The following is a 22430-nucleotide window of genomic DNA, read 5'->3' as shown; positions in this document are numbered from 1 at the left end:
GGATCGCAATGCCTTACAACCGGCTTCCCTGCAATTATCCCTCTCAACCCCCCCCCCCTCGTTCTTTCTGCATCTTATGATGCCTCTTTCACCCCAGTTAATGACTTTCTGTATCAGTGACCATGCTGTCCAGGCATGTAATAGCCACATTGGCCCACATTTACACCAATCTAAGTAAAGGAGTTAGTTGAAGTGATTTGTACCAAATCTATTAAAAGGCGCACTCCGCTTAAAAAATTTGGAGCATTTGGGACCGTCTAATAGTCAGAAAATCAAATCTACGGCTGCTATGAGCAGGTAGAAAATTGCTCAAATTTTGGTGAATTTCTATGACTTTTTGCATAATAAATGTGGCTGGGATTACGACTTCTACGACCACTTTTTAGATTTGGCGAGTGATGTGAAAAGTCCAATTTTTTTACTGTAAATTTGTTGCACGCCATGATTGTTGCATGCCAAAAACTGTAAACTGCATAGTAGCTGTGGGCCAATATATGTGGTCACTAGTAGTGGCATTTGGAGTATTTCGTACATAAATAACTGGGTAGCTCATGACAGCATTGTAGCTGTCAAATTGCCATTGTGTGTTTCATTAAACAGTATGTATGTCCTATGCCGACTCCCAAGTGGCTTATGACAGCACTGCCCCATTGTCATGGCCAGCACAGGTTTCAGTATCCTAAAAGAGGACAGGTGGAGATCTCCAGTATAAATAATACATAATTAAAGAAGTCCTCTTGTCCCAAAAGTTTAAGTCTTGGCAAAAGCTGAATGGAGACTTCATTGCATACTTACTGGGCTGAAGAGCTGCCTGCTCTCTCTGTCTATATTCATTTTGCCATCGAAGGAAGGCCTCCCGCTTGTTGGTGTAAAAAACATTTGACTTAACATCTACACCCCAAGGACCTGGGGTAAAGGAGACTGCCTGTTGCAGGATGGGAGAGTTGGAAGGTCCATGGAGTAATGCAGAGTTGACACTAGAAAAAAAAATAATACATTGAATTTTTGCTTGCAACTTCTATTCAAATGAAAAACAGAAAAAGAATGGCGACAGCATTGAACGAATTAAAATCACCCAGGGCAAAATGGGAGGAGTGCAAGAACAAAAATGGAGGCAGTCACTAACCCCACATATATGGATCACATAAACACAACAAAAATTTGAACAGCACATTCCAACTAAATGATATAAAATGTGTATGCAGGTGCAGGAACACCTGTGACTCTATAGGTTTCTCAGTAATGCTATGGTCGGAGTACCAGGTCATATTGGGTTATATGTGTGTTCTCCTCAGTCTATAGTTATAGCTATTTGTGTTACCTTGACTTTTATAGACATATAAAGATACATATTCTTGGAGTTCACACGATTCTTGCTTGTGTACATGTTGGTTATCTGCAAATATACAGCAGAAAAAGAATGGCGACGGCACACTGCGACACTAATGCCACCTAAACCACTAAATCTAAATAAATATGCACTAAAGCTAAATCTACTTATAATAGGGAGGTTCTTAGTGCACATTTTGATCAAAAAGTATCAGTATATTTCACAAAGAGATTGTATCTATGGAACACAAAGGAGCCTGCATGAGGGACATGCCTATGGAAGACACCTCCCCTGGAATGCAAGAGGAGTGTACAGATGAACTTACAGCTGAATAGAGCCAATGTGGCTTAAGCACGTCCCACATCTCTAGGGAGGAGATTGTGTTTTTCAATTTACAAAGGTGGCTATTCGGTGTGAAATAACAGGGAAAAGGAAGTTTTGCCTTGACAATTGGTGCCTGAAGCGTGGGGCCATACTCGAGGGGATCTCGGAATTCGGACAACCGACAATCACAGGGTGAAACAGACGACCCACTGAAGGAGCCTGATCACCTCCACAATAACACGGCAAGTCAGTTGATTTTATAGATCTTCGTCTTATCTGTGTTAGTGGACGGTCTTGTGGTGGTCTATAGAACCCTGGTCGGTTGCCTGATTTAGCTCTCAGGCGACAGGAGCGACATCCCCGCTGTGTGGTCACGAACCCGTAAGAAATTAGTCGCGCCCGACTAACCATCCTCTGGGTAATTAGGGACTAGATTGAAAATATAACCGGTGTTATACAGGGGCACAATAAGTCGTGAGTAATTTTCCAGCAAGACCTGTGAGTTGCAGACTGGGAGATTGTAATATTCCAGCGAGATTTAATAAATTGCAGACTGCGAAATTGTAATATGTTGGACAGACCATGGTGAAACCGGTCACCAGAGAGTTGCAGACCAACAGGTGTTATATAAATTACGTGAAGAATATAGACGGTTAGAATGGATGGTTTACGGTCCATATTCAAATCATCAGGATCACCCGTACCCGGACGATCCTATGCGTATGATTTGGTGAAGCGAAGGGAAGTTAGGAATAAGAAAGGTATTGTATGTTATATGTATTAGAAACCACAGGACCAGCGGCCGCCCTGTAATGGCGACAGTCCCTCATGTTGAGTGTGTCCTCATTGTGGGAAGCAAAACCCCCCCCTCACAGCTGAGCAATGTGCTTCCTGTGAGAGAGGCTGCCCCCACCCCCTGATGAGGTCACGCCCAGCCCAATAAACTCAGTATGAAATGATAGTCTTGTTAATTTTGTCATTTCCCTCAGTAAAGTGCTGACAGTAACAGATGCTGCAGTGTTTTCTTCTATTCTAGATTCCTTCCCAGGGGTGCAGGACACTGTGCACTGGTGAAAAGACACGTCATCATAATATAGAGATGGTGGCCGACAGATTGGACACTGTTACAGATTATGTGTTTGATGTTTTGAACGTAGATAATTCTTATACAATAGTGTGATGAATGATTGCAGATACGTACGTTGTTTTGCCGGCATTGAAATTGTTAAGATTGTGAGAATAGAAGCTGAGGAGTGAGTGCGTGACCCCCTCCTGTAGAATGCGATTGTGTGGAGTGTGCAGTGTGAAGCAGACTGGTGTAAGCTTGTATATAGGGCGTGGACTGATGAGACAAGTGATTACAATATTGCACTGATTTTAGATCTATATTGTATGCTCTTATTTTTAACAGCAGTAATGTCTAAAAAAAATAAAAATAAAAAATTCTTAGTATTTTGTGTATGGGGTAAAAAATCAGTTTCTTTTCTCTGTGTAAAGGAAAGTTTCTTATTTTTGCACATGCGCTGTTGTCCATAACTTCACCAAGCGAGAAAAATATTACAGACTGCTGGATATGTCTGAAAAAAAAGATAAAAGTTACGCTGCAGATTTATGTGTTATGATGTGATAAGATTTAATGTTGGAATGTTTTGATGTTAATTCAGATGTATTAAAATACCGATATTGTGAGACACGGGGTCTTGAAAATGTATGTGCCCCCACTGTTCCCTATTTTTATATACAGTTTATTGGTTTGCAGTAATTAATATTACCAGATATATTATTTTCCGTTTTATTGAATAACTAGTTACAATTGGTTTGTTTTTGTTTTCACACGAGGCACGTGCTATAGTGCGGCCTAAATGTTATTTTGGAAAATGTGAGATGTTTTACAGGTAAATGGTTGCAAGTCATTTTAAAGATAAACTGTATTTTTGTCAGGAGAAAGTCATTTTTGTTCCAGGCTGTTGTGTATTACAGACGGCTAAACTAGTGCCCCCGAGATAGAGTGCCCAACCTTATTATGTTGAGATGTAGTTTTGAACCCTGCTACATTACTTTCGCAGAGTCCACAAAGGGGGGAATGGTGAAGGGACTGATCAGGTACAATTTTGGTTTGTTTTGAATTAATGAATTTGGTTCCAGGAGATCTACAAAATGTGTAAGAGACCATCCCCCTCCAGTAAATTTACACAAGAGGCCGAGGTCACTCACAGATGAGTCTTTACAGATTTAGTAGGGAAGGAGGTGAAAATTATCTGAACATTGTTAATTTTATGTAAAGATTTTAGTAATTTTTATTTGTTTTTGTATTAATCAAGTATTTACAGAACCTGATAAAAGTGAGATTCTCACAGTGTTCTGGATTATCAGATGAGTGTGGAGACATGTATAATATTTGTTTTTATTTTAGAGAATGAAAACGCCATCCCTTTGAAATGTTCTATCTATATGTGACATGGGTTTTTAATGTAAATTTGTAATGTAGAAATACTTGATCATATACAGTATGTACAAGACAGGATACGAGGCACCAGGTAAATCATCCAGAAACCACTCTCACCTTCTTGTTCATCTCAAGGAGCGAAGCTGGAGGTGCTCGCTGAGGCTTGTAACCTGGCAGAAGGTAAGACGGCCGACATTTACACGGACTCTAGGTACGCTTTTGGCATCGCCCACAATTAGGGGCCCATTGGTAGTAGGAACTTTATTGCATCATCGGGTAAGCCAATTGAGAGCGTAAGAGAAGACAGACCTGACAACAAGACTATGTGCAGCCAGGTGTCAGTACATTGGCTTGTCATTGGATACAATAATGCCACCGCTAGCAGCCGGCATGATGTGCGCACGGCATGACATAGGTGAAACAGCAAAGGTACCTGTGAAAAGTGCAGCCCGGCCAGATTACATGTCCCAGCGACTGCAGAACATACAACTAACCAAGGTAGAAGTGTATGACAATGTGCTCGTATGTGCAGACCTGTTCTCAGGAGGGCCTGAAGCCCGGCCGGTATCTTCCTCACTGCAGACGTTGTGTGTAAGTGACTGGAACAGTGTTATCCCAAGTATTGCCCTGGTGTTTGTACAATGATAAGATGTCAGCAGTTCTCCAGATGTTATTCCAAAGTTAGTTTGTTTAATAACGATATTCAAAAAGTGTTGTGGGAATATTAAATACTGAGGTTAAGTTCTGGATCAGCCTCAGCATTGGACTATTGGAGGCGTCAGTATTATGTTTGTGTAAATGATAACTTCTCAGTGCAAGTAGATTCCCATTTGAAAATATTTTTGTTGTGAAAGGAAAATTTTAGAGCAGAGAATTCTGTGCAGTGTATATGTGTGTGTATATATATATATATATATATATATATATATATATATATATATATATATATATATATATAAAGAGAAGGAGAATCAGTTTGTATGTATCAGTTTTAGGTACTAACCACTGCATAGCAGGAACACCTCACACCACCTGCCGTTTTGGAGATGCGTTGGCCCAGACGTCCAGCCATGACAATTTGGCCCTTGTCAAAGTTGCCCACATCCTCACAGTCAAGGGGGGGCCAGTCCCCCAGTTAATGTTTAGGAGGACTAGACTACAGAAAGAAGATAAGTGTCAATGTACCTAAAGCCAAATAAGAGACTGTGGTGTGGAATTATTGTGTGTCTATGTGGAGTACGTACATACGTACGTACGTACGTACGTACGTACGTACGTACGTACGTACGTACTTGTATATGTAGCGTTTGTGCATATGTATGAATATGTGCAGTATGTATGTATGTATATGTAGTGTGTTTGCAGTGTGTATATGTAGTACGTGTGCACATTGCTGCCAACAGTCCCGAATTTGCCGGGACTATCCCGAATTTACAGACAGTCCTGGATGTGTCCCGGCAACTGCCATATTCAATTGTATCTGCGTCCTGAGGGCGTTGAGGACGCTGTGGCTGGGGATTCACTCCTGGAGGAGCCCCTGGCGTCACTATCCATATATGGACAGTGACGTCAGGGGCTCCTCCAGGAGCGGAATTCCTGGCCAGAGCATCGACAAAGCTCTGGCCGGGGATTCCGCTCCTGGAGAGAGCCCTAATGCTATCTACAGGGAGGGGGGTATAGCGCTATCTACAGGGGGGTGCGTCTGGCACTATTTACTAGGTGGGGATTCTGCTCCTAGAGGGAGGCCCCTGATGTCCCTGTCCATACATGGTCAGGGTCTCTTCCTGGACCGGAATACTTGGCCAGAGCGTTGCCGACGCTCTGGCCAGGGATTCAGTTTATAGAGGCACTATCTATAGGGGGGGGGGTGACTATTTACAGAGGCCACTGTGGCACTATCTACAGATGGGTAGTGTGGCTTTATCTACAGGGAGGCCATGTGGCATTATCTACAGGAAGCAGTGTGTGGCAATATCTACAGATATCAGTGTCTGGCACCATCTAAAAGGGCCACTGAGTGTGGCACGATCTACGCTGGATTTTATGCTACCAGTAGTGGTTAGCACATATCACCTAGCCATAGTGATAAAGTAAGACATCACCTGCCGGCATAAAGCGTGTACATAAAAAAAGTACAGGTAAAACACCAAATTGGAAAAATTTATTTGTGTTATTTTTTCCACCATCTTCCAACAAAAATTGAAAATAACTAAAGAACATGTACTTTCCAATATATACCTTAATGAATACCATGGAATGTCTTGTTTCCTCGTTGGTGGATTATTTGGACAGATTCGCATGTTTTACCACCAGTGGACAACTGCAAAGCCACTAAGGGGGTCATAAAATAAGCCAATGCAAAAAATGCACATTGAAGAAGAAAAGGTGTGGTTTTGCCTCTGGACACCAAAAGGGTATGTTCACACGACCTATTTTCAGACCTAATTCAGGCGTTTTACACCTCGAATTACGCATGAAAAGACGGCTCCATTACATCTGCAAACATCTGCCCATTGTCTGCAATGGGTTTTACGATGTCTGTTCCCACGAGCCTTTATTTTACGCGTCGCTGTCAAAATACGGCGCGTAAAATGGCGGCTCGTCAAAAGAAGAGCAGGACACTTCTTGGGACGTTTTTGGAGCTGTTTTTTCATAGACTCTATTGAAAACAGCTCCAAAAATGGCCGTAAAAAACGCAGCGAAAAACGCAGCGTAAAACACGAGTTGCTCAAAAAACGTCTGAAAATCAGGAGCTGTTTTCCCTTGAAAACAGTTCCGTATTTTCAGACGTATTTTATTAATCGTGTGAACATACCATTACATACCCTAGAAACAGGGTTGCCAACCACCAATTTTTTCTGGACAAGTTTGCTCAAAATCATGCACAGCCAGACATTTTTACAGACAATTTAGAAAATTGAGAATAATATGTTTCTCTAACTTAAAACATTAATTTAACCAGGTTAGCAATGTTAATTATGAATTAGAAAGTGATGATACAGTAGTTAAAAATCATAATAAGGGTATGTTCACACGGCCTATTTCAGCCATTTTTCGGGCCGTAAACGCGGGGGCTGAACACCTCCAAGCATCTGCCCATTGATTTCAAATGGGAAAAACAGCGCTCCTTTCCCTGGGACCTGACAGGGGGCACAGGAGAATATATGCAGAGCAGGATGCTGGGCGGCTGTTATTTCAATATGTACTGCTGATGTGTGAAGTCCCTGCCCGGCGGCCTGCTCTGCATCTAATCCACTGCCCAGCAGCTGTACAGGTCAGCAGCACCCGGCTCCTTCACTGTGTCTGCACTGCTGACCTGTATTGCCGCTGCTGTTAAATTGTCTCTGCACTGTACAGCCCAGTACTCCCTTAAAGGACCAGTGTCACGAAAAAAAAAAAAATTTATATCAATTTGCTTTTAGTGTTTTATTAAAAAATGTTTTATTTATTTGTGTGTTTGTGTTTTACTTTTTTTTATTTTTTAACTTTTTCTTGTCTATGGGGGATGCCATTTTTTTTTTCCATCTCTGTATGTGTCGATTAACGACACATACAGACATGGAATATGGCACATACAGCCCCATAGTGAATGCGAACGGGGCCCGTTCCATCCACTATGCTGTACGCCGTCTGTGTGGGAACGGGGCATGCGCCGCTCCCACACAGTCCAAATTGAAGGTCTTTGGCCGAGCGACGTCCGGCGCCATTTTCTTGTGGACCAGAAGCCGCGGCCGGACAGTAAGATTACTACTTCCGGTCGCAGCTTCCTGCTTGTGCACTAGGAGCGGAGGGAGCAGACGGAGCGGACGGATCGGAGGGAGCGGCGGCAGCAGGAGCAGGTAAGTTAGGTCTGTGTATGTACGTGTTTTACTGTGTGTTTACTACTGTATGTAAACCTACTACACGGTGTGTTAGCTCAAAAAATGGCGACACACAGTGTAGGAGGTTTGACCGTTCAATCCCCTCCTTTCTCCTGGCACTAGCCAGGATAAAGGAGGGGGGATTCTGTGAGCTCACTAGAGCGAGTGTGTATTCTCAAATTTTGCAGCATAAAGCAATGCGGTTGCTTTACCACATGCCAATGCTGCAATTTTGGTTATTGCTCCATCTAGTGACCAGCACTGGGAAATGTTATAAATTAGATATTTCCTGACTCGTGAAAAAATTAAAAAAATTAGAACAATGTTTAATCACTTATACACTAACTGTTTAACTAAATAAAATAAAAAAATTTTTTCTAGCGACACATTCCCTTTAATAGCCCCTTCAGCTCCTAATCTACCCATCCCCCCAGCACTGGGGCACCACCCCCTGCTGAAGAAGTGAGAGGAGACAGAAGTTGCCAAAGCAGCAGACTACAGGAAGGAGCTAAGTGTCAATGTGTCTAGAGCCATAGAGGTGTCTGAAGTGTGCCTCAATGTATGTGTGTATGTATGTGTGCAGTATGTATGTTTGTGCAGTATGTATGTATGTATGCAGTAATGTATGTATGTATGTATGTATGTATGTATGTATGTGTGCAGTATGTATGTGTGCAGTATGTATGTGTGCAGTATGTATGTATGTGTGCAGTATGTGCGTGTGTGTGTGTGTGTATGTGTGCAGTATGTATGTATGTATGTATAGAAAAATCAAACATAGGAACCGCACTGTGGTTCCACGACTAATAAGGCCGGTGCTAAGCTTCAAAGCAAGGAGTGACCTCTCCTTGTCTAGGTCACATCAATAAAGAGAAGGAGCGAAGCAGCACTCAAAAAAACTTGGTTTTATTCATCCAACATCCACTACAACGTTTCACCCTCTCTATGAAGGCTTTTTCATATGTTGGATGAATAAAACCAAGTTTTTTTTTTAGTGCTGCTTCGCTCCTTTTCTTTATGTATGTATGTATGTATGTATGTATGTATGTATGTATGTATGTATGTATGTATGTATGTATGTGTGCAGCATGTATGTGCGCAGTATGTATGTATGTGTGTAGCATGTATGTGTGCAGCATGTATGTGTGCAGCATGTATGTGTGCAGTATATGAGTGCAGTATGTATTGTGACAACTTGGGGACCACTTAGCTCATGGGATCGTCATCTCCCGGGTGAGATGGTTGGCACACATAGAAAGTTCACTCCAAAAAGGTTTAAACCAGCCGCAGCTAGCTTTATTGTCTTCACAACAGCAGTCAGTGGTACAACAATAAACATACAAAATAAATCCTAGGCCGTCCAGCCTCTAACTAACACATTCAGTGTCCCTCACTATGTGACACTGAGCCTTGTCCCCAGACAGAGCCCTGTGTGAACAGCACACACCTGATATAAAGAGCCGTCTCAGGTGGAGCCTAACTAGGCTCATCAGACAGCCCAAGCACCAGCAGAGAAAACCCTCTCTGCTGTACATGCTTCCTGGTTGCTTAAAACCTGAGTTTCTGCACCGTCCAGTAGCTGCACTGCTACAGTATGTATGCAGTATGTATGTATGTGTGTAGCATGTATGTAGCATGTATGTGTGTAGCATGTATGTGTGCAGTATGTATGTGTGTGTGCAGTATGTATATGTGCAGTATGAATGTATGTATGTATGCAGCATGTATGTGTGCAGTATATGTGTGCAGTATGTATGTATGTATGTATGTATGCATTGTGTATATATGTAGTGTGTGGGATGTATGAATGTATGTATGTATGCTGTATGCATGTGTGCAGTATATATGTGTGCAGGATGTATGTATTTGTGCAGTATGTATGTATGTGCAGTATGTATGTGTGTGCAATATGTTTATGTGCAGTGTGTATAAGTAGTGCGTGGGCAGTATGTATGCAAGTGTGCAGTATATATTTGTGTAGTATATATGTATGCAGTGTGTGAAAATGTAGCGTGTGGGCAGTATATATGTATGCAGTGTGTGAATAGTATATGCAGTATGTATGTATGTATGTGTTAATATGTAGGATGTGTGCATTGTGTGTATGTGTGGATGTAGTGTGTGCAGTATGTATGTATGTATGTGTGGAATGTGTGTATATGCAGTGTGTGTGTGTTTTAATGCATGTATATGTAGTTATATCTCCGGTGATCCATGTCACACTCTCTTTATAAATTGTACCGATCTTCCTAGAGCGGAGTACGTATTGTCTGCAAGTTTTCGTGCCAAAGCCTTGAACTGAACATTACAAAAAGTAAACATGAACAGTTGACCTGAACCTACTATTATAATTTTTAATTATTATCACTTTCTAATTCACAATTATCATAGCTAACCTGGTTATATTAATGTTTTAAGTTTGAGAAACATGTTATGCTCAATTTTCAAAAACCGTCCGTAAAAATTTCTGTTTGTCCGTGATTTTGGGCCAACTTGTCCAGAAAAAAATAAATTGGTGCTTGGCAACCCTGCGTACCACCATCAATGTGGCTTCCTCAGGGGTACTGGTACAATGGTAAGATGCAAGTTTATATTCACCTTAATACATCTATGTTTAATTGGTAAAAGCAGTGTGCAGCCATGTGCTCAATTACCTCCCTCCCCCTCTTCCCGGCGGGTGTCACCACAATGCTCACCATGGTATCAATTTTTTGTATTCTCAGTCAATGAGCATGCGCTGAAAGCAACGTGCATGTGGCGCGTCCCTCCGGTGCTTGTTCTTCAGTATACACATCTCAATACCCCGACATCAGAGTCAGGAAGAGCCCTATTATCTTATAGACCACTTGATGTCACCATAACTTGTTTGGTTCTGAGTACTTAGCCAATCATTTTGGTTAGATCCGGAACACCATTATAGTGCTGAAGCATTTCGCTTACTACCATAATATCGTCCATACATCCACACAATCCATATACACATAACCAATAGTATATCAGTTTTTAAGTTGTTATTTTGTGCACATGCATGTCTCCTGTTTGGGACGGAGATCAATGTATCCGTTCCATAGTATTAAATCCATAAGAACCACAATTTTCTCTCGTCCTTCAGGCAGCACTGATGGGTAAATGAGGACTGCTCCTAATTAGGACAGAAGAACACGCAAGGGTTAATATAAACAATTAATAATTAACAACTGCTGTCCCTTTAAATACTCCCCCAAGACAAAGAAGAGGCGTGTTTTTTCTTCTGTCCTAATTAGGACGTCCTGCTATCCATCTCGGAATCAGCTCTCTGCTCCCCCAGGGTTGGGTAGCCGTGTTGCTGCTCTAGGGGGTTGTACCCTCATCACCTGCTATATCGCGCAACATGCGCTGAGAGTACCTGGCTCTGGCTTGGAAAACCATGTGTGCCCCACTTCTGATGCTCGGAGTCCTCTATAGGAAGTGGGGCAGTGGAGAGAGCACGGTCACAGCTTCTGTACATGCCAGCGGTGTTTTGAGTATCGCTCCCGCAGAGCTTCCGCATACATGTGTGTCCCACTTCCGGTGGTGACAGGAAGTGGGGCAGAGACTGACAGTTCTATAGGAGCCGCCTTCTCTGGGCGGGTGGGAGCCTACAAAGTTTGTGGTCTCCTGCTTTCTCTCTCTATACAAAGGGAATGTTGTATTGTATATTAGATCTGCTTATGGATGCATTTACTTTTCTGGTACCCTTCATGTTCTTATGGTATTTGTCTGTTCCTACAGATGTCCAGCCAAGAACAAGGGAAAAAGAACAGAAAAACTAGACATAGGGCCTGTACCAGTTGTCTACAGCCCTTACCTGATTCGTGTATCACTGATCTCGGTGTTCAGTGCTCACACTCCTCTGAGGATCACCTTGACCTAGGGACTAAGGAGTTGTTTCAATGGTTCCAAAGCCATCTGTCTAAGGAGTTCGACAAAGTGGAATCTAAGAAAAAACAAAAAACTAAAAAACATCAGAGGGTCTATAAAAGTCATTTTAAAAAAACTCCTTTCTCCTCTGAATCTGAGACTATAGTCTTGACTTGTCCAAAGGTGAAATATCAGATTGTTCTGATGCAGATGTTTCTGAGGAGTACTTTCTTTTCCATAAAGATAAAGCTTCTAAATTTATCAAGGCTGTTAAAGGGGTTATGGAAACTGATAAATCCCATAAGAATATTGTTAATAAAGATTCTCTTCTCTATTTCCCTAGAAAAAAATAGAGTCTAGTCATCTGGAGCTCAAAAATCTCTTTGAACGGGGCTGGGATACTCCCTCCAAAGGTGGACCTCCCTGTGGCAAGATTGTAAAAAAAAATCAGTCTTTCCAACTGATGAATCATTCCTCCTGAAAGAGCCACTTGACAGGAAAGCAGACTCCATGCTAAGGAGAAGTTACCAGGTTTCTGCTTCAATCTGTAAGTCCTCTCTGGCTGAGGTGCCGGTCGCTCGCGCACTCAGACTATGGTTGAGTCAAATGGGTCAAAAAATCTTGGATGGTGTTTCTAGGGAAGACGTTTTTCAAGATTTATCTACTCTTAAGCTCGCAGCTGAATTTCTATGTGACTTTCCCGTAGATAAACTATAGACTTTCCGCCAAGAATCTGATGTTATCAGATTCTGCCCGTAGAGCGCTATGGATCAATCTGTGGTCGGGGGATGTGGCTTCCAGACGTCATTTCTGCTCTCTTCCTTTTTACCCTTATTCTCTCTTCGGAAAAGATTTCAAGGATGTCTTGAAGAATCTGAGTGAAGATAAAGGGAATTTGTTTACACAGGTTCCTAACAGAGCTGGGAACGGCAGTTTTCCACAACAAAGGGGAAGAGGCAGACGATCCTTTCGTAGACTCTTCAGGCAAAGGAAAGGATACAGGCTTACACGGGAAAACCCTGCTGCTCCAGGGAATAGAAAAAACGGATTTCTGATGCCAGAGCAGACCTGTCACCTGTAGGAGCCCAGTTAACAGATTTTGCTCCACACTGGGACAACATCACAACAGATGCCTGTGTACCCTCATCAATAAAAAGGGGCTATGCTCTAGAATTTTCTCAACTACCTCCAAACAGATTTATGGTTGTCTCTGCCAAAAAAACTCACATATTTACCCTTGTTTCAGAATCTCTAGACAAAAACGCATTAGAAGTTCCAGTACAAGAACAATGGTTTGGCGTTTATTCAGTGTTTTTTGCTATGCCAAAACCAGAAAATAAGTGGAGACTAGACATAGACTTACGTTTTCTAAACAGACATCTCAGGAAAATTCCATTCAAGATGGATTCCATAACATCTGCCATTGCCATTATTCAGCAGGGGGACTATATAACAAAAATAGACCTAGCAGATGTATATCTTCACATCCCATTCCGCAAGAAAGACAGAAAGTTCCTCAGATTTGCTATGCGCAAAGAAAATGGTCTTCTTCACTATCAATTCACCTGCCTTCGGTTCGGGATTACATCTGCCCCCACGGGTATTTACAAAGATCACAGTTGTGCTGGCAGCGGCACTTCATCTTCAAGGAGTTCAGATCATCCCGTACCTAGACGATTGGTTAATCTTGGATCAGACCAAAGACCAGCTTCTCAGAGATGTGGCCGACAACTGTATCTATCCTTCAAGAGCTAGGCTCGCGGATCAATTGGAAAAAGTCATCATTGAATCCAACCCATCACATCCAATTTCTGGGATTCAACCTAGACTCAGAGAAGATGTTTATCACTCTCCCATCTCAGGGGCTTCAAACATCAAACAATCAGTATCTTTTCTAGTCAAGAGTCCGAAGACTACAATCAGGAGAGCTATGAGAGTTCTGGGTCTCCTAACCTTTGTAATAGAGGCAGTACCCTGGGCAAAAGCCCACTTCAGGATTCTGCAATACAATATACTTTTCAGTATGGAACAAATCTCCCACAGGCCTAGACAAGTCTCTAACTCTCCAGACATACACTCGTTCCAGTCTCAGGTGGTGGTTAGTGGAGAAGAATATTCGCAGGGGGAAATCCCTCAAATATGAACATCCTCTCCAGTTGACAACAGACGCCTACTCTTCAGGGTGGGGTGCCCATCTGAACCATCTCTGGACTCAAGGTCTGTGAAATCTTCAGGACAGAACCCTCTCCTCCAACCTGAGGGAAATTAAAGTTATCATCCTAGCACTACAACATTTCCACCATTTTCTGGTTAATAGACAGGTGAAAATCCAATCAGACAACCTGGTATGCGTGCATTACCAAAACAAGCAATGAGGCACTCGGAGCAGACTACTGAGCAACTTATGCCACAACATCATGTCCTGGGCAGAGAAGTGGAATGTCACTTTGTCTGCAGCCCACATACGGGGAGTCTCCAACGTCCAGGCAGATCTCCTAAATCGTTCCACATTAATTTTTCACAGGTCGTGAATGTCTTTGGAATCTTTCACATAGATCTCATGGCGACCAGGCAGAATATGACATTTACAAAGTTCTGCTCTCTTTACAAGGCAGATCGACCCCCTATGGTAGATGCACTCCCTCTCCAGTGGAATAAACAGTTTCTTTACATTTTTCCACCCTTTCCCCTAATCCAGAGGGTACTTTGGAAATAGACGGAGAAGCCAGAAGCCAACTTGATCATACCCTATTGGCCTCCCAGAGTGTGGTTTCCCTTGATGATGAGCCTGAGTCAAGGCGAATTCTGGAAATTACCACTGGTTCCAGATCTTCTATCCCAGAGGGGTTTTCTTCATCCTGCACTGCAGAAGCTTCATCTTACGGCATGGAGATTGAGAAGGAATCTTTGAGTCATCTGGGGCTGTGTCCCACAGTAATTACCTCACTTCTTTCAGCTCGAAGACCTGCTTCTATTAAATCATATGGTAGAGTATACCAGCCTGGTGCCAATCCAATAATATTTCTTCACCTAAAATTCCTGATCTATTATCCTTTCTACAAAAGGGATTTTACAAAGGTCTCATGCCTTCTACCTTAAAGGTCCAGTTTGCGGCAATTAATTCTTTGTACAACAATAAATTTTCAAATCAGCCATTAATCAGAAGATTCTTTAGGGCTCTGAGAATTCTTCGTCCTCCAGTTAGACCTCCTTGTCGTCTCTGGGATCTAGGACTTGTTCTTCATTACCTATCAGGATCTTCCTTTGAGCCAATTCAATAGGTGCCCTTAAAGTCTCTTTCTGAAAAGGTCCTGTGTTTGGTTGCAATATCCACTGCCAGAAGACTTGGAGAGCTTCAAGCCTTATCCTGCAGAGAGCCCAATCTTCAAGTAAGACCTGACTGTCTTATATTAAGAAATGTTCCATCCTTTTTACATAAGGTTGCCTCAACTGCCAACTTAAATCAAGAGTGCTTCCTCCCTGCATTATGCTCTTAGCCTCAAAATGATCAACAAACGTTGCTTCATACATTGGATGTCACAAGAACAGTATTGGTCTATATTGAAAATACTAAAACCACTAGGAAGAAAGGCTCTAAAAGCCGGTCAAGTCTCCTTATCCAGATGGATTAAAAATGTGGTCTCAGGAGCTTATAGAGCACTTGGTCTTCCTTCGGGTTAATGCACACTCCACACGGTCTACTGCTACCCCTTCGGCAGAATTTGCTCAACTGTCCTTGGACCAGATTTGCCAAGCAGTATCTTGTACCTCCTCCAATACCTTTGCTAAACGCTACAGGCTGGATGTCTCCTCCGCTGGCTCAGCCTTTGGCATTAGTGTGTTATCTAGCGCTGCGGATTCTTTCCCTCCCCTTTGATTTTTGCTTATTAAATCCCATCAGTGCTGCCTGAAGGACGAGAGCAAGATCTAAATTTTACTTACCTGAAAAAAAAAATTTTCTCGAAGTCCAAAGGCAACACTGCTTAATTCCCTCACAATAAATTTTGTTTTGCTGCATAAAAAAAACACACCTCTTCCGTGTCTTGGGGGAGTATTTAAAGGGACAGCAGTTGTTCATTAAGAATTGTTTATATTAAGGCTTGCGTGTTCTTCTGTTCTAATTAGGAGCAGTCCTCATTTACCCATCAGTGCTGCCTTTGGACTTCGAGAAAAAAACCATTTCAGGTAAGTAAAATTTAGATCTTATTGCAAGAGGTTGAAACACTGGGTTGTGATCCCCAGTGTAACCTGTGCTAAATATTTAGAATAATATGTATCAGATTTAGATAGTATATCTAATTATCTATACATGTATATAACACACAAAAAAAAATAAAAAAAAAGGTGAATATTAATGCGCCAATTGATACATATAACCTAAAAAAGAAAATAATTAATATGAATTAATGAAGGTGCCAATATTAATATTAAATAGGATAAGTACAGATATAGATACCTGAGAATCTCACGCGCGCCCGCCGAGAGCAGAGAAGGGGGAGCCAAAGGACACATGCCACTCCTGCCCCCCCCCCCCAGCTACGCCCCTGAGATCGGGTGTTGGGCTGTCTGCCACTGCATGCATGTGCTGGCAGTGGGACTCCCCAATCACAGCCCCGCTTGTAACTTTCCCATGCTAACTCCACCCCCCAACCTGGTCTGTGACTGAGGTCGTGACTTGTGACATCACGTGAGGCCTAGGTGACTGGTCCCCACTGAACAAATGATGGTCTGACTCTGACTGAGGTCTTCTCAGACAGAGACAGTCACAGACCGTCATTCACTCCCCTAGGTCCAGCTCCTAATGGCTGGCTTCCGCGGTGGGCCCGCTTCCCTTAGGGTTTGCACTGCGTTTGTGCATGTAAATTTTGGCACGTGCGCAGTGTCGAAAAATCAGAGGAATGGAAGATATCCCGGACAGTGTTTTTTTCTGCTGGACACTACGGATTGCAGAAAAAAATACCTGGTTTTTGCGGACTGTTTGTAAATTTACGAACGGTTGACAACCCTGCCTATAAGTAGGTTATGTGCACAAGTGGGGTATCATTTTACTCAGGAGAAGTTGTGGTACAAATGTTAGGTTGATATCGCTAAGCAGCATATAGCGTGTACAAAAAAAATGTACAGGTGAAACACCAAATTGAAACAATGTATTTTTATTATTTTTTCCACTATCTTCCAACAAAAATTGAAAATAACCAAAAAGCGCTTACTTTTCAATAAATAATTTCATGAATACAATGGGATGACTATTTTCCTCATTGGTGGATTTTTTTTTGACAGATTCGGATGTTTTGCAATCACTGGTCAACTGCAAAGCCACTAAGGGTTATAAAATAAGCCATGCAAAAAATGCATTTGCAAAACAGAAATGTACATGCTGAATATCAAGAATAAAAAAAATCTATAAATATGTGATCCTGTAATCATAAGAAATAGACAAGAATATTTGAATATATGTATGTACAATAGTATTTATAAAAAAAATTCTGCTGTAGACAAAAGTGTAACGTCCGTGGTCGCTGACCACGACATCCTTCCACCTAGTCGACGCCCTTCTCTCCAGAGATGTCTGCACATACGGCCGTCCTGTTCCACAGTGACTAACAGGGTGCGCTCACGAGCTCAGTCTAGACTTAAGAAGCCAAAGCGCATACAGGTGGGAGATTGAGCTGATTGCTCCCAGAGCACCCTGGGCTATAAAAAGGGCCCAGCCCTTCCTCCCATGCCAGAGCGTCATTGTCATACCCAAAGTTTGTCTATGCAAATGGTCTCCTAGTGTTTTCCGGTTCCCAGTGTTTCCCGTACCTGTATCCTGTGCTATCCTGGTCAAGTGCCGTGCTGAGCTGTAGTCGTGCTGTACTGCATACTACGCTTGTCCTGCTACACCACGCCTGACGTCTGCCTGCTGCCTAGTCCCAGCCGAGCCTGCCTTTCTACTGTCCGAGCTGCCACAGGTTCCCTATACGAAGTATAGACTGTTACCTGTGCCCTGTTGGCCAGCTGCCATACTGCCAAGGCAGTACGGCCCAGTGGGTCCACGAACCCAACATGACAAAAAGTAGCAAAATTTACATTTTATTCACATTTTACATCATTTGTCTACTTTTAATGGAAAATGCAGTTTATTTAACATATAAGGCTACTTATTTCAAGCCTTATACGTCCTGAAAAAACATGGTAAAAATAGTTGAGGTATGCAAAGCCGTTAAAAAGATATTGGCGTGTAAAGCAATGCATACCAAACATGCAAAATTTGGCCTGAGCATTGAGGCATCAATGATCCTTGGTCCTGAAAGGGTTAAACTGCTTTGGGTTGCATGTTTTTTTTTATTGTGATAGTGATTCAGGTTAATTAAAAATGAAGACATTGTGACATTTTTCATTGTGTAACTGTATATTGTGGCTAGTTGTGACAAATAGATTAAAATCAACCCGTCTTCATCTGTGTCCACAGCATATGTCATAAATGTGTGATTGGTGCGGGTCTCATCTCTAGGACCCACACCTATGTTGAGATCGGTGGTTCCCCGACCTGCCTGTTGAGGTAGCTGCCACATCCAGGCAGAAATCAATGGAGAGGTGGCCCTCCATATGTGCGGCTCTCTCCATTCAGTACTAAGGGAGTTATAGAAACTGGCGAACAAGCAGCATAAATGTGGAAGTTGGGAATAACCCTATAAGGAAAAGTAAAATATGTGCATAATAATAATAATAATAATAATAATATAGTATATCTAGTATATCGAATTAATATCCGGCCTTGTAATTAGACTGTTTTAGGAGCTCAGTGCACGTTAACACATTCTAACACTAATAATGCAATTATAGTTTTGTAATATGTTCCTCTCTTACCTCTTTATGGATTTTGGGAATTCCGTCTCCAGTGACCTGCATGATACATAATTTTTAACTGTAGGCAGCTCCATGCGAGTGACACTGATCTCACACATGCAATGTGAGGCTTGTGAATGTTACTAGTTAGGTAATGTTGTGTTCCACAATGCTCACCCTGGCAACCAAAGAACAGTTACTATGTGAAGTAACAGGATAACTCTAGAGCCTGGGTTACTGCCGCTTTATGAACAGGAGACTATCACTATCACTGTTCAGAATGCTGCAATGTATTTGATACTATTATTTTTGTTTTGTTTTTAAAGATTATTTTTCATTTTAAAGTATTTTTAGTATATAGAAAAGTAATAATAATACATTTCAGACATATGATGCTTAAGAGGGCATAAGGAACAGAACAAGAATGGCTTTGAACTGAGGACGTAAATAGAACAAATATGTCACAAAGCCACATAGCCTGTGTCGCTAGCAGAATTGGCTTGGGGCTAATCCAGAAAGCCGAGTCTAACGCATCATGCACACGACCGTGTGTGCCGTCCGAGTTCCGTCAGTGATCCGAGGAAAGATGGGACATGTTCTATATTTCCTCGGATCGGAGACTCGGACCATTTTTCACGGACCCGATTCACCCACTAAAGTGAATGGGTCCGTGAAGACTATCGGGTGCCACCCGGATGCTGTCAGAAACGGCCTGAGTTGCACAACGGTCATGTGCATGAGGCATTAGGGATTCCCAGGTTTTCACCCTTTAACCTCTATACAGGGATCTGAACTTTGTTGCTAAGAATCCCCTGGTAACATCCCACGGAGTAAGGAGCACACATGCTATCACCCCTTAGAATCTTTGACCACTCCCCAGAATAACCACACAACTCACTTTCTTTGGTAGAATTGTATTAATCAAATAAACATACAGTAGGGGAGCCCGACCAATCACGATACCACACACTATACAAACTCTGCTGTACGGCACATGGCTTGCTCGATGTGGCCAACCAAATCAACCCACCCTTCTCAGAGTGTATCGTTGCAATCCGCCTTACAAAGTATGGTAACAATGAAAACATTCTGCAGCAGCTTTGCTCTGCTCCTATTGGACTAACTAGCCCCTTCACCTGGTTGCCCCTTATCTACCCCTTGTAGCGCCCATGGCCGCGGGCCGTCGGGTTCACTCACCTCCCGACGCCCGCAGCCATGGATCTGTGAGCGCTGGCCTCCGTCTCCCTCCTAGGAGATGCCAGCGCTCGCTTCCGCTCAGTCCAGCCGGGTCCCGTAGGGTGCGCGCGCACGCTCGCGCCCGCTCTTAAAAGGGCCAGCGCGCACACATGGAATCAATGATTATTAACCCACGTGATTCCCTGCTCTATAAGAATGCCCCAGCCCTTCTGATCCTTGCCTGAGCGTTGTTAGTCTTTCGCTGTCTGTCTCGCAAATGAACCCTTAGTGTCTCCCGTTCCTGCTGTTACCCGTGCCCTGTTACCGTTCCTGTATTCCGCATTGTTCCTGTGCATACCCGTGTTCAAGTGCCATCTGCCACGTCAAGTGCCATCTGCCACGTCAAGTGCCATCTGCCACGTCAAGTACCATCGGCTCATCGGATACTGCCCGCCACGTCTGGCACCACTTTCCGCACCTGTCTCCATCCGTGCTGAGGCCACAGTCACCGTCCGGACTATTACAGGTACCTAAACATTACTGTCTGCTATCTACTTTCACATAGACAGTGACCTGGTCAGCTGCCTCCCCGCTACGGTGGAGTGGCCTAGTGGGTCCACAAACCCAGTGCCCGTGACAGTACGCTCAGGCCATGGAACCCGCTGGCCAGCCCAAGACCCCAGTACAGAAAATTCAGATGGAGATGCATGACCTACGCACTCGTCAGGATCAACTCCTTGAGGCGGTGAATTCTATTCTGGTCCGCCTGGATCTACTCGCTGTTCCACCCCCGGATCTTCCTCCAGAAGCTTTTGCCGTGCCACTGCCTGTTGCTCCCCCTGTTTGTTCCGGATCCTCAGTTCCTCTGCCTCTTCCTCCTCGCTATGACGGTGATCGCAGAGCATGTCGAGGATTTCTTAATCAATGCACGGTGCATTTTAGGCTACGGCCTCATCTCTTCCCCTCCGAGGAGGCTAAAGTAGCGTTCATTATCTCCCTCCTCGCTGGCAAGGCCCTCGCATGGGCAAACCCAATCTTGGAGCAACAAGGTGCTGTATCCGCGGACCTAGCCTTGTTCCTGCAGTCCTTTCGTGCCGTGTTCGAGGAGCCGGGTCGAACCTCCTCTGCCGCAGCCACTCTGTTGACCCTCAAGCAAGAAGGCTCCACAGTAGGGGAGTATGCGATCTCCTTCCGTACCCTAGCAGCCGAGCTGGCATGGAACAATGAGGCACTGGTGGCGACCTTCTGGCAGGGACTGTCCTCTCACATCAAGGATGAACTGGCAGCCCGCGAACTTCCTTCTACCTTGGATGCCCTCATCCTGTTAGCCACCCGGGTTGATATGAGAATCCGGGAGCGCTCTCTAGAGGTTCGTCAGGAGAGCCGGGTCCACAGACCAGCACCCCCTGCCCAGAGACCACAATTGTTCACTCCTAGTGCGCTACCTGAGGAACCCATGCAGGTAGACAGAGTCCGGTTATCTGAACAGGAGAAGCAGCGCAGACGCTCCTCTGGACTTTGCATGTATTGCGGCCTCAAGGGTCATTTTGTGCGTCAATGCCCACAGAAACTGGGAAACTCCAGTACCTAGGGTTGGTTGGAGAGGCAACTCTAGGTGGAACGTCTCCAAACGTTAAAACCTCTTCTAAATTATCGATACCTGTGGCCATCGTCACCGGACAGGCATCACATCCTTCCTCCGCCTATCTTGACTCTGGAGCGGCTGCTAATTTTATCCACCAAGATCTAGTGGATCGGTTTCAACTACCCACAGTCCGTCTGGAGAGACCCCTGGCAGTTGCCTCTGTGAATGGTCTACCGCTGCCTGATCCAATCATGCTCATCACTGAGCCGGTGACATTACGGGTCGGAGCTCTTCACTCAGAACAGATCTCCTTCCTGGTACTACCCAAGGCTATCAATCCTATCCTGCTGGGTCTGCCATGGCTCCGTCTACACGCCCCGACACTCGACTGGAGTTCTGGAGAAGTTCTTCAATGGGGTTCCAGATGCCATAGCCATTGCCTGTCACAAGTCCGTCCTGTTGTGCCCCCTCTGCCGCAGTCACTCTCCAATCTACCTCCTGAGTATGCCAGTTTTGCGGATGTCTTCTGCAAACGAGAGGCTGAGACGTTGCCTCCACATCGGAATTATGACTGTCCCATTGAACTAGTTCCCAATGCTTCTCTTCCCCGTGGACGAGTATATCCTCTCTCCTTGCCAGAGACTTTATCGATGTCAGCCTATATCAAGGAGAACTTGGAGAGGGGTTTTATTCGAAAATCTTCCTCCCCGGCCGGGGCAGGATTCTTCTTCGTTAAAAAGAAAGATGGATCTCTCCGACCCTGCATAGATTACCGTGGTCTCAATCAGATCACGGTCAAGAACAAGTACCCGTTGCCACTCATTTCCGAGCTGTTTGATCGCATACGAGGAGCCAAAATTTTTTCCAAGCTAGATCTGCGAGGGGCCTATAATCTAATCCGGATTCGCCGGGGTTACGAATGGAAGACGGCATTTAACACCCGCGATGGGCACTACGAATACCGAGTGATGCCCTTTGGACTGTGTAACGCTCCCGCAG

The 22430-nt window shown here is 43.8% G+C and overlaps 1 protein-coding gene across 2 annotated transcripts in view; it reads right to left on the bottom strand.

The window, feature by feature from the left end:
- LOC142740474 (GRAM domain-containing protein 2A-like) overlaps positions 1–22430 on the bottom strand; it is a 190177-nt gene that overhangs the window by 18894 nt on the left and 148853 nt on the right. For both annotated transcript variants that reach the window (XM_075849977.1, XM_075849981.1), the window contains exon 13: positions 796–977. In XM_075849977.1, the coding sequence (XP_075706092.1) occupies positions 796–977 (182 nt within the window). The remainder of the gene's footprint in view (positions 1–795; positions 978–22430) is intronic.

The sequence above is a fragment of the Rhinoderma darwinii genome, chromosome 1, assembly GCF_050947455.1.
Source record: "Rhinoderma darwinii isolate aRhiDar2 chromosome 1, aRhiDar2.hap1, whole genome shotgun sequence".
Taxonomy (NCBI): Eukaryota; Metazoa; Chordata; class Amphibia; order Anura; family Rhinodermatidae; genus Rhinoderma; species Rhinoderma darwinii.
The sequence above is the reverse complement of the archived record's forward strand: the minus strand, read 5'-3'. Positions and strand labels throughout refer to the sequence as shown.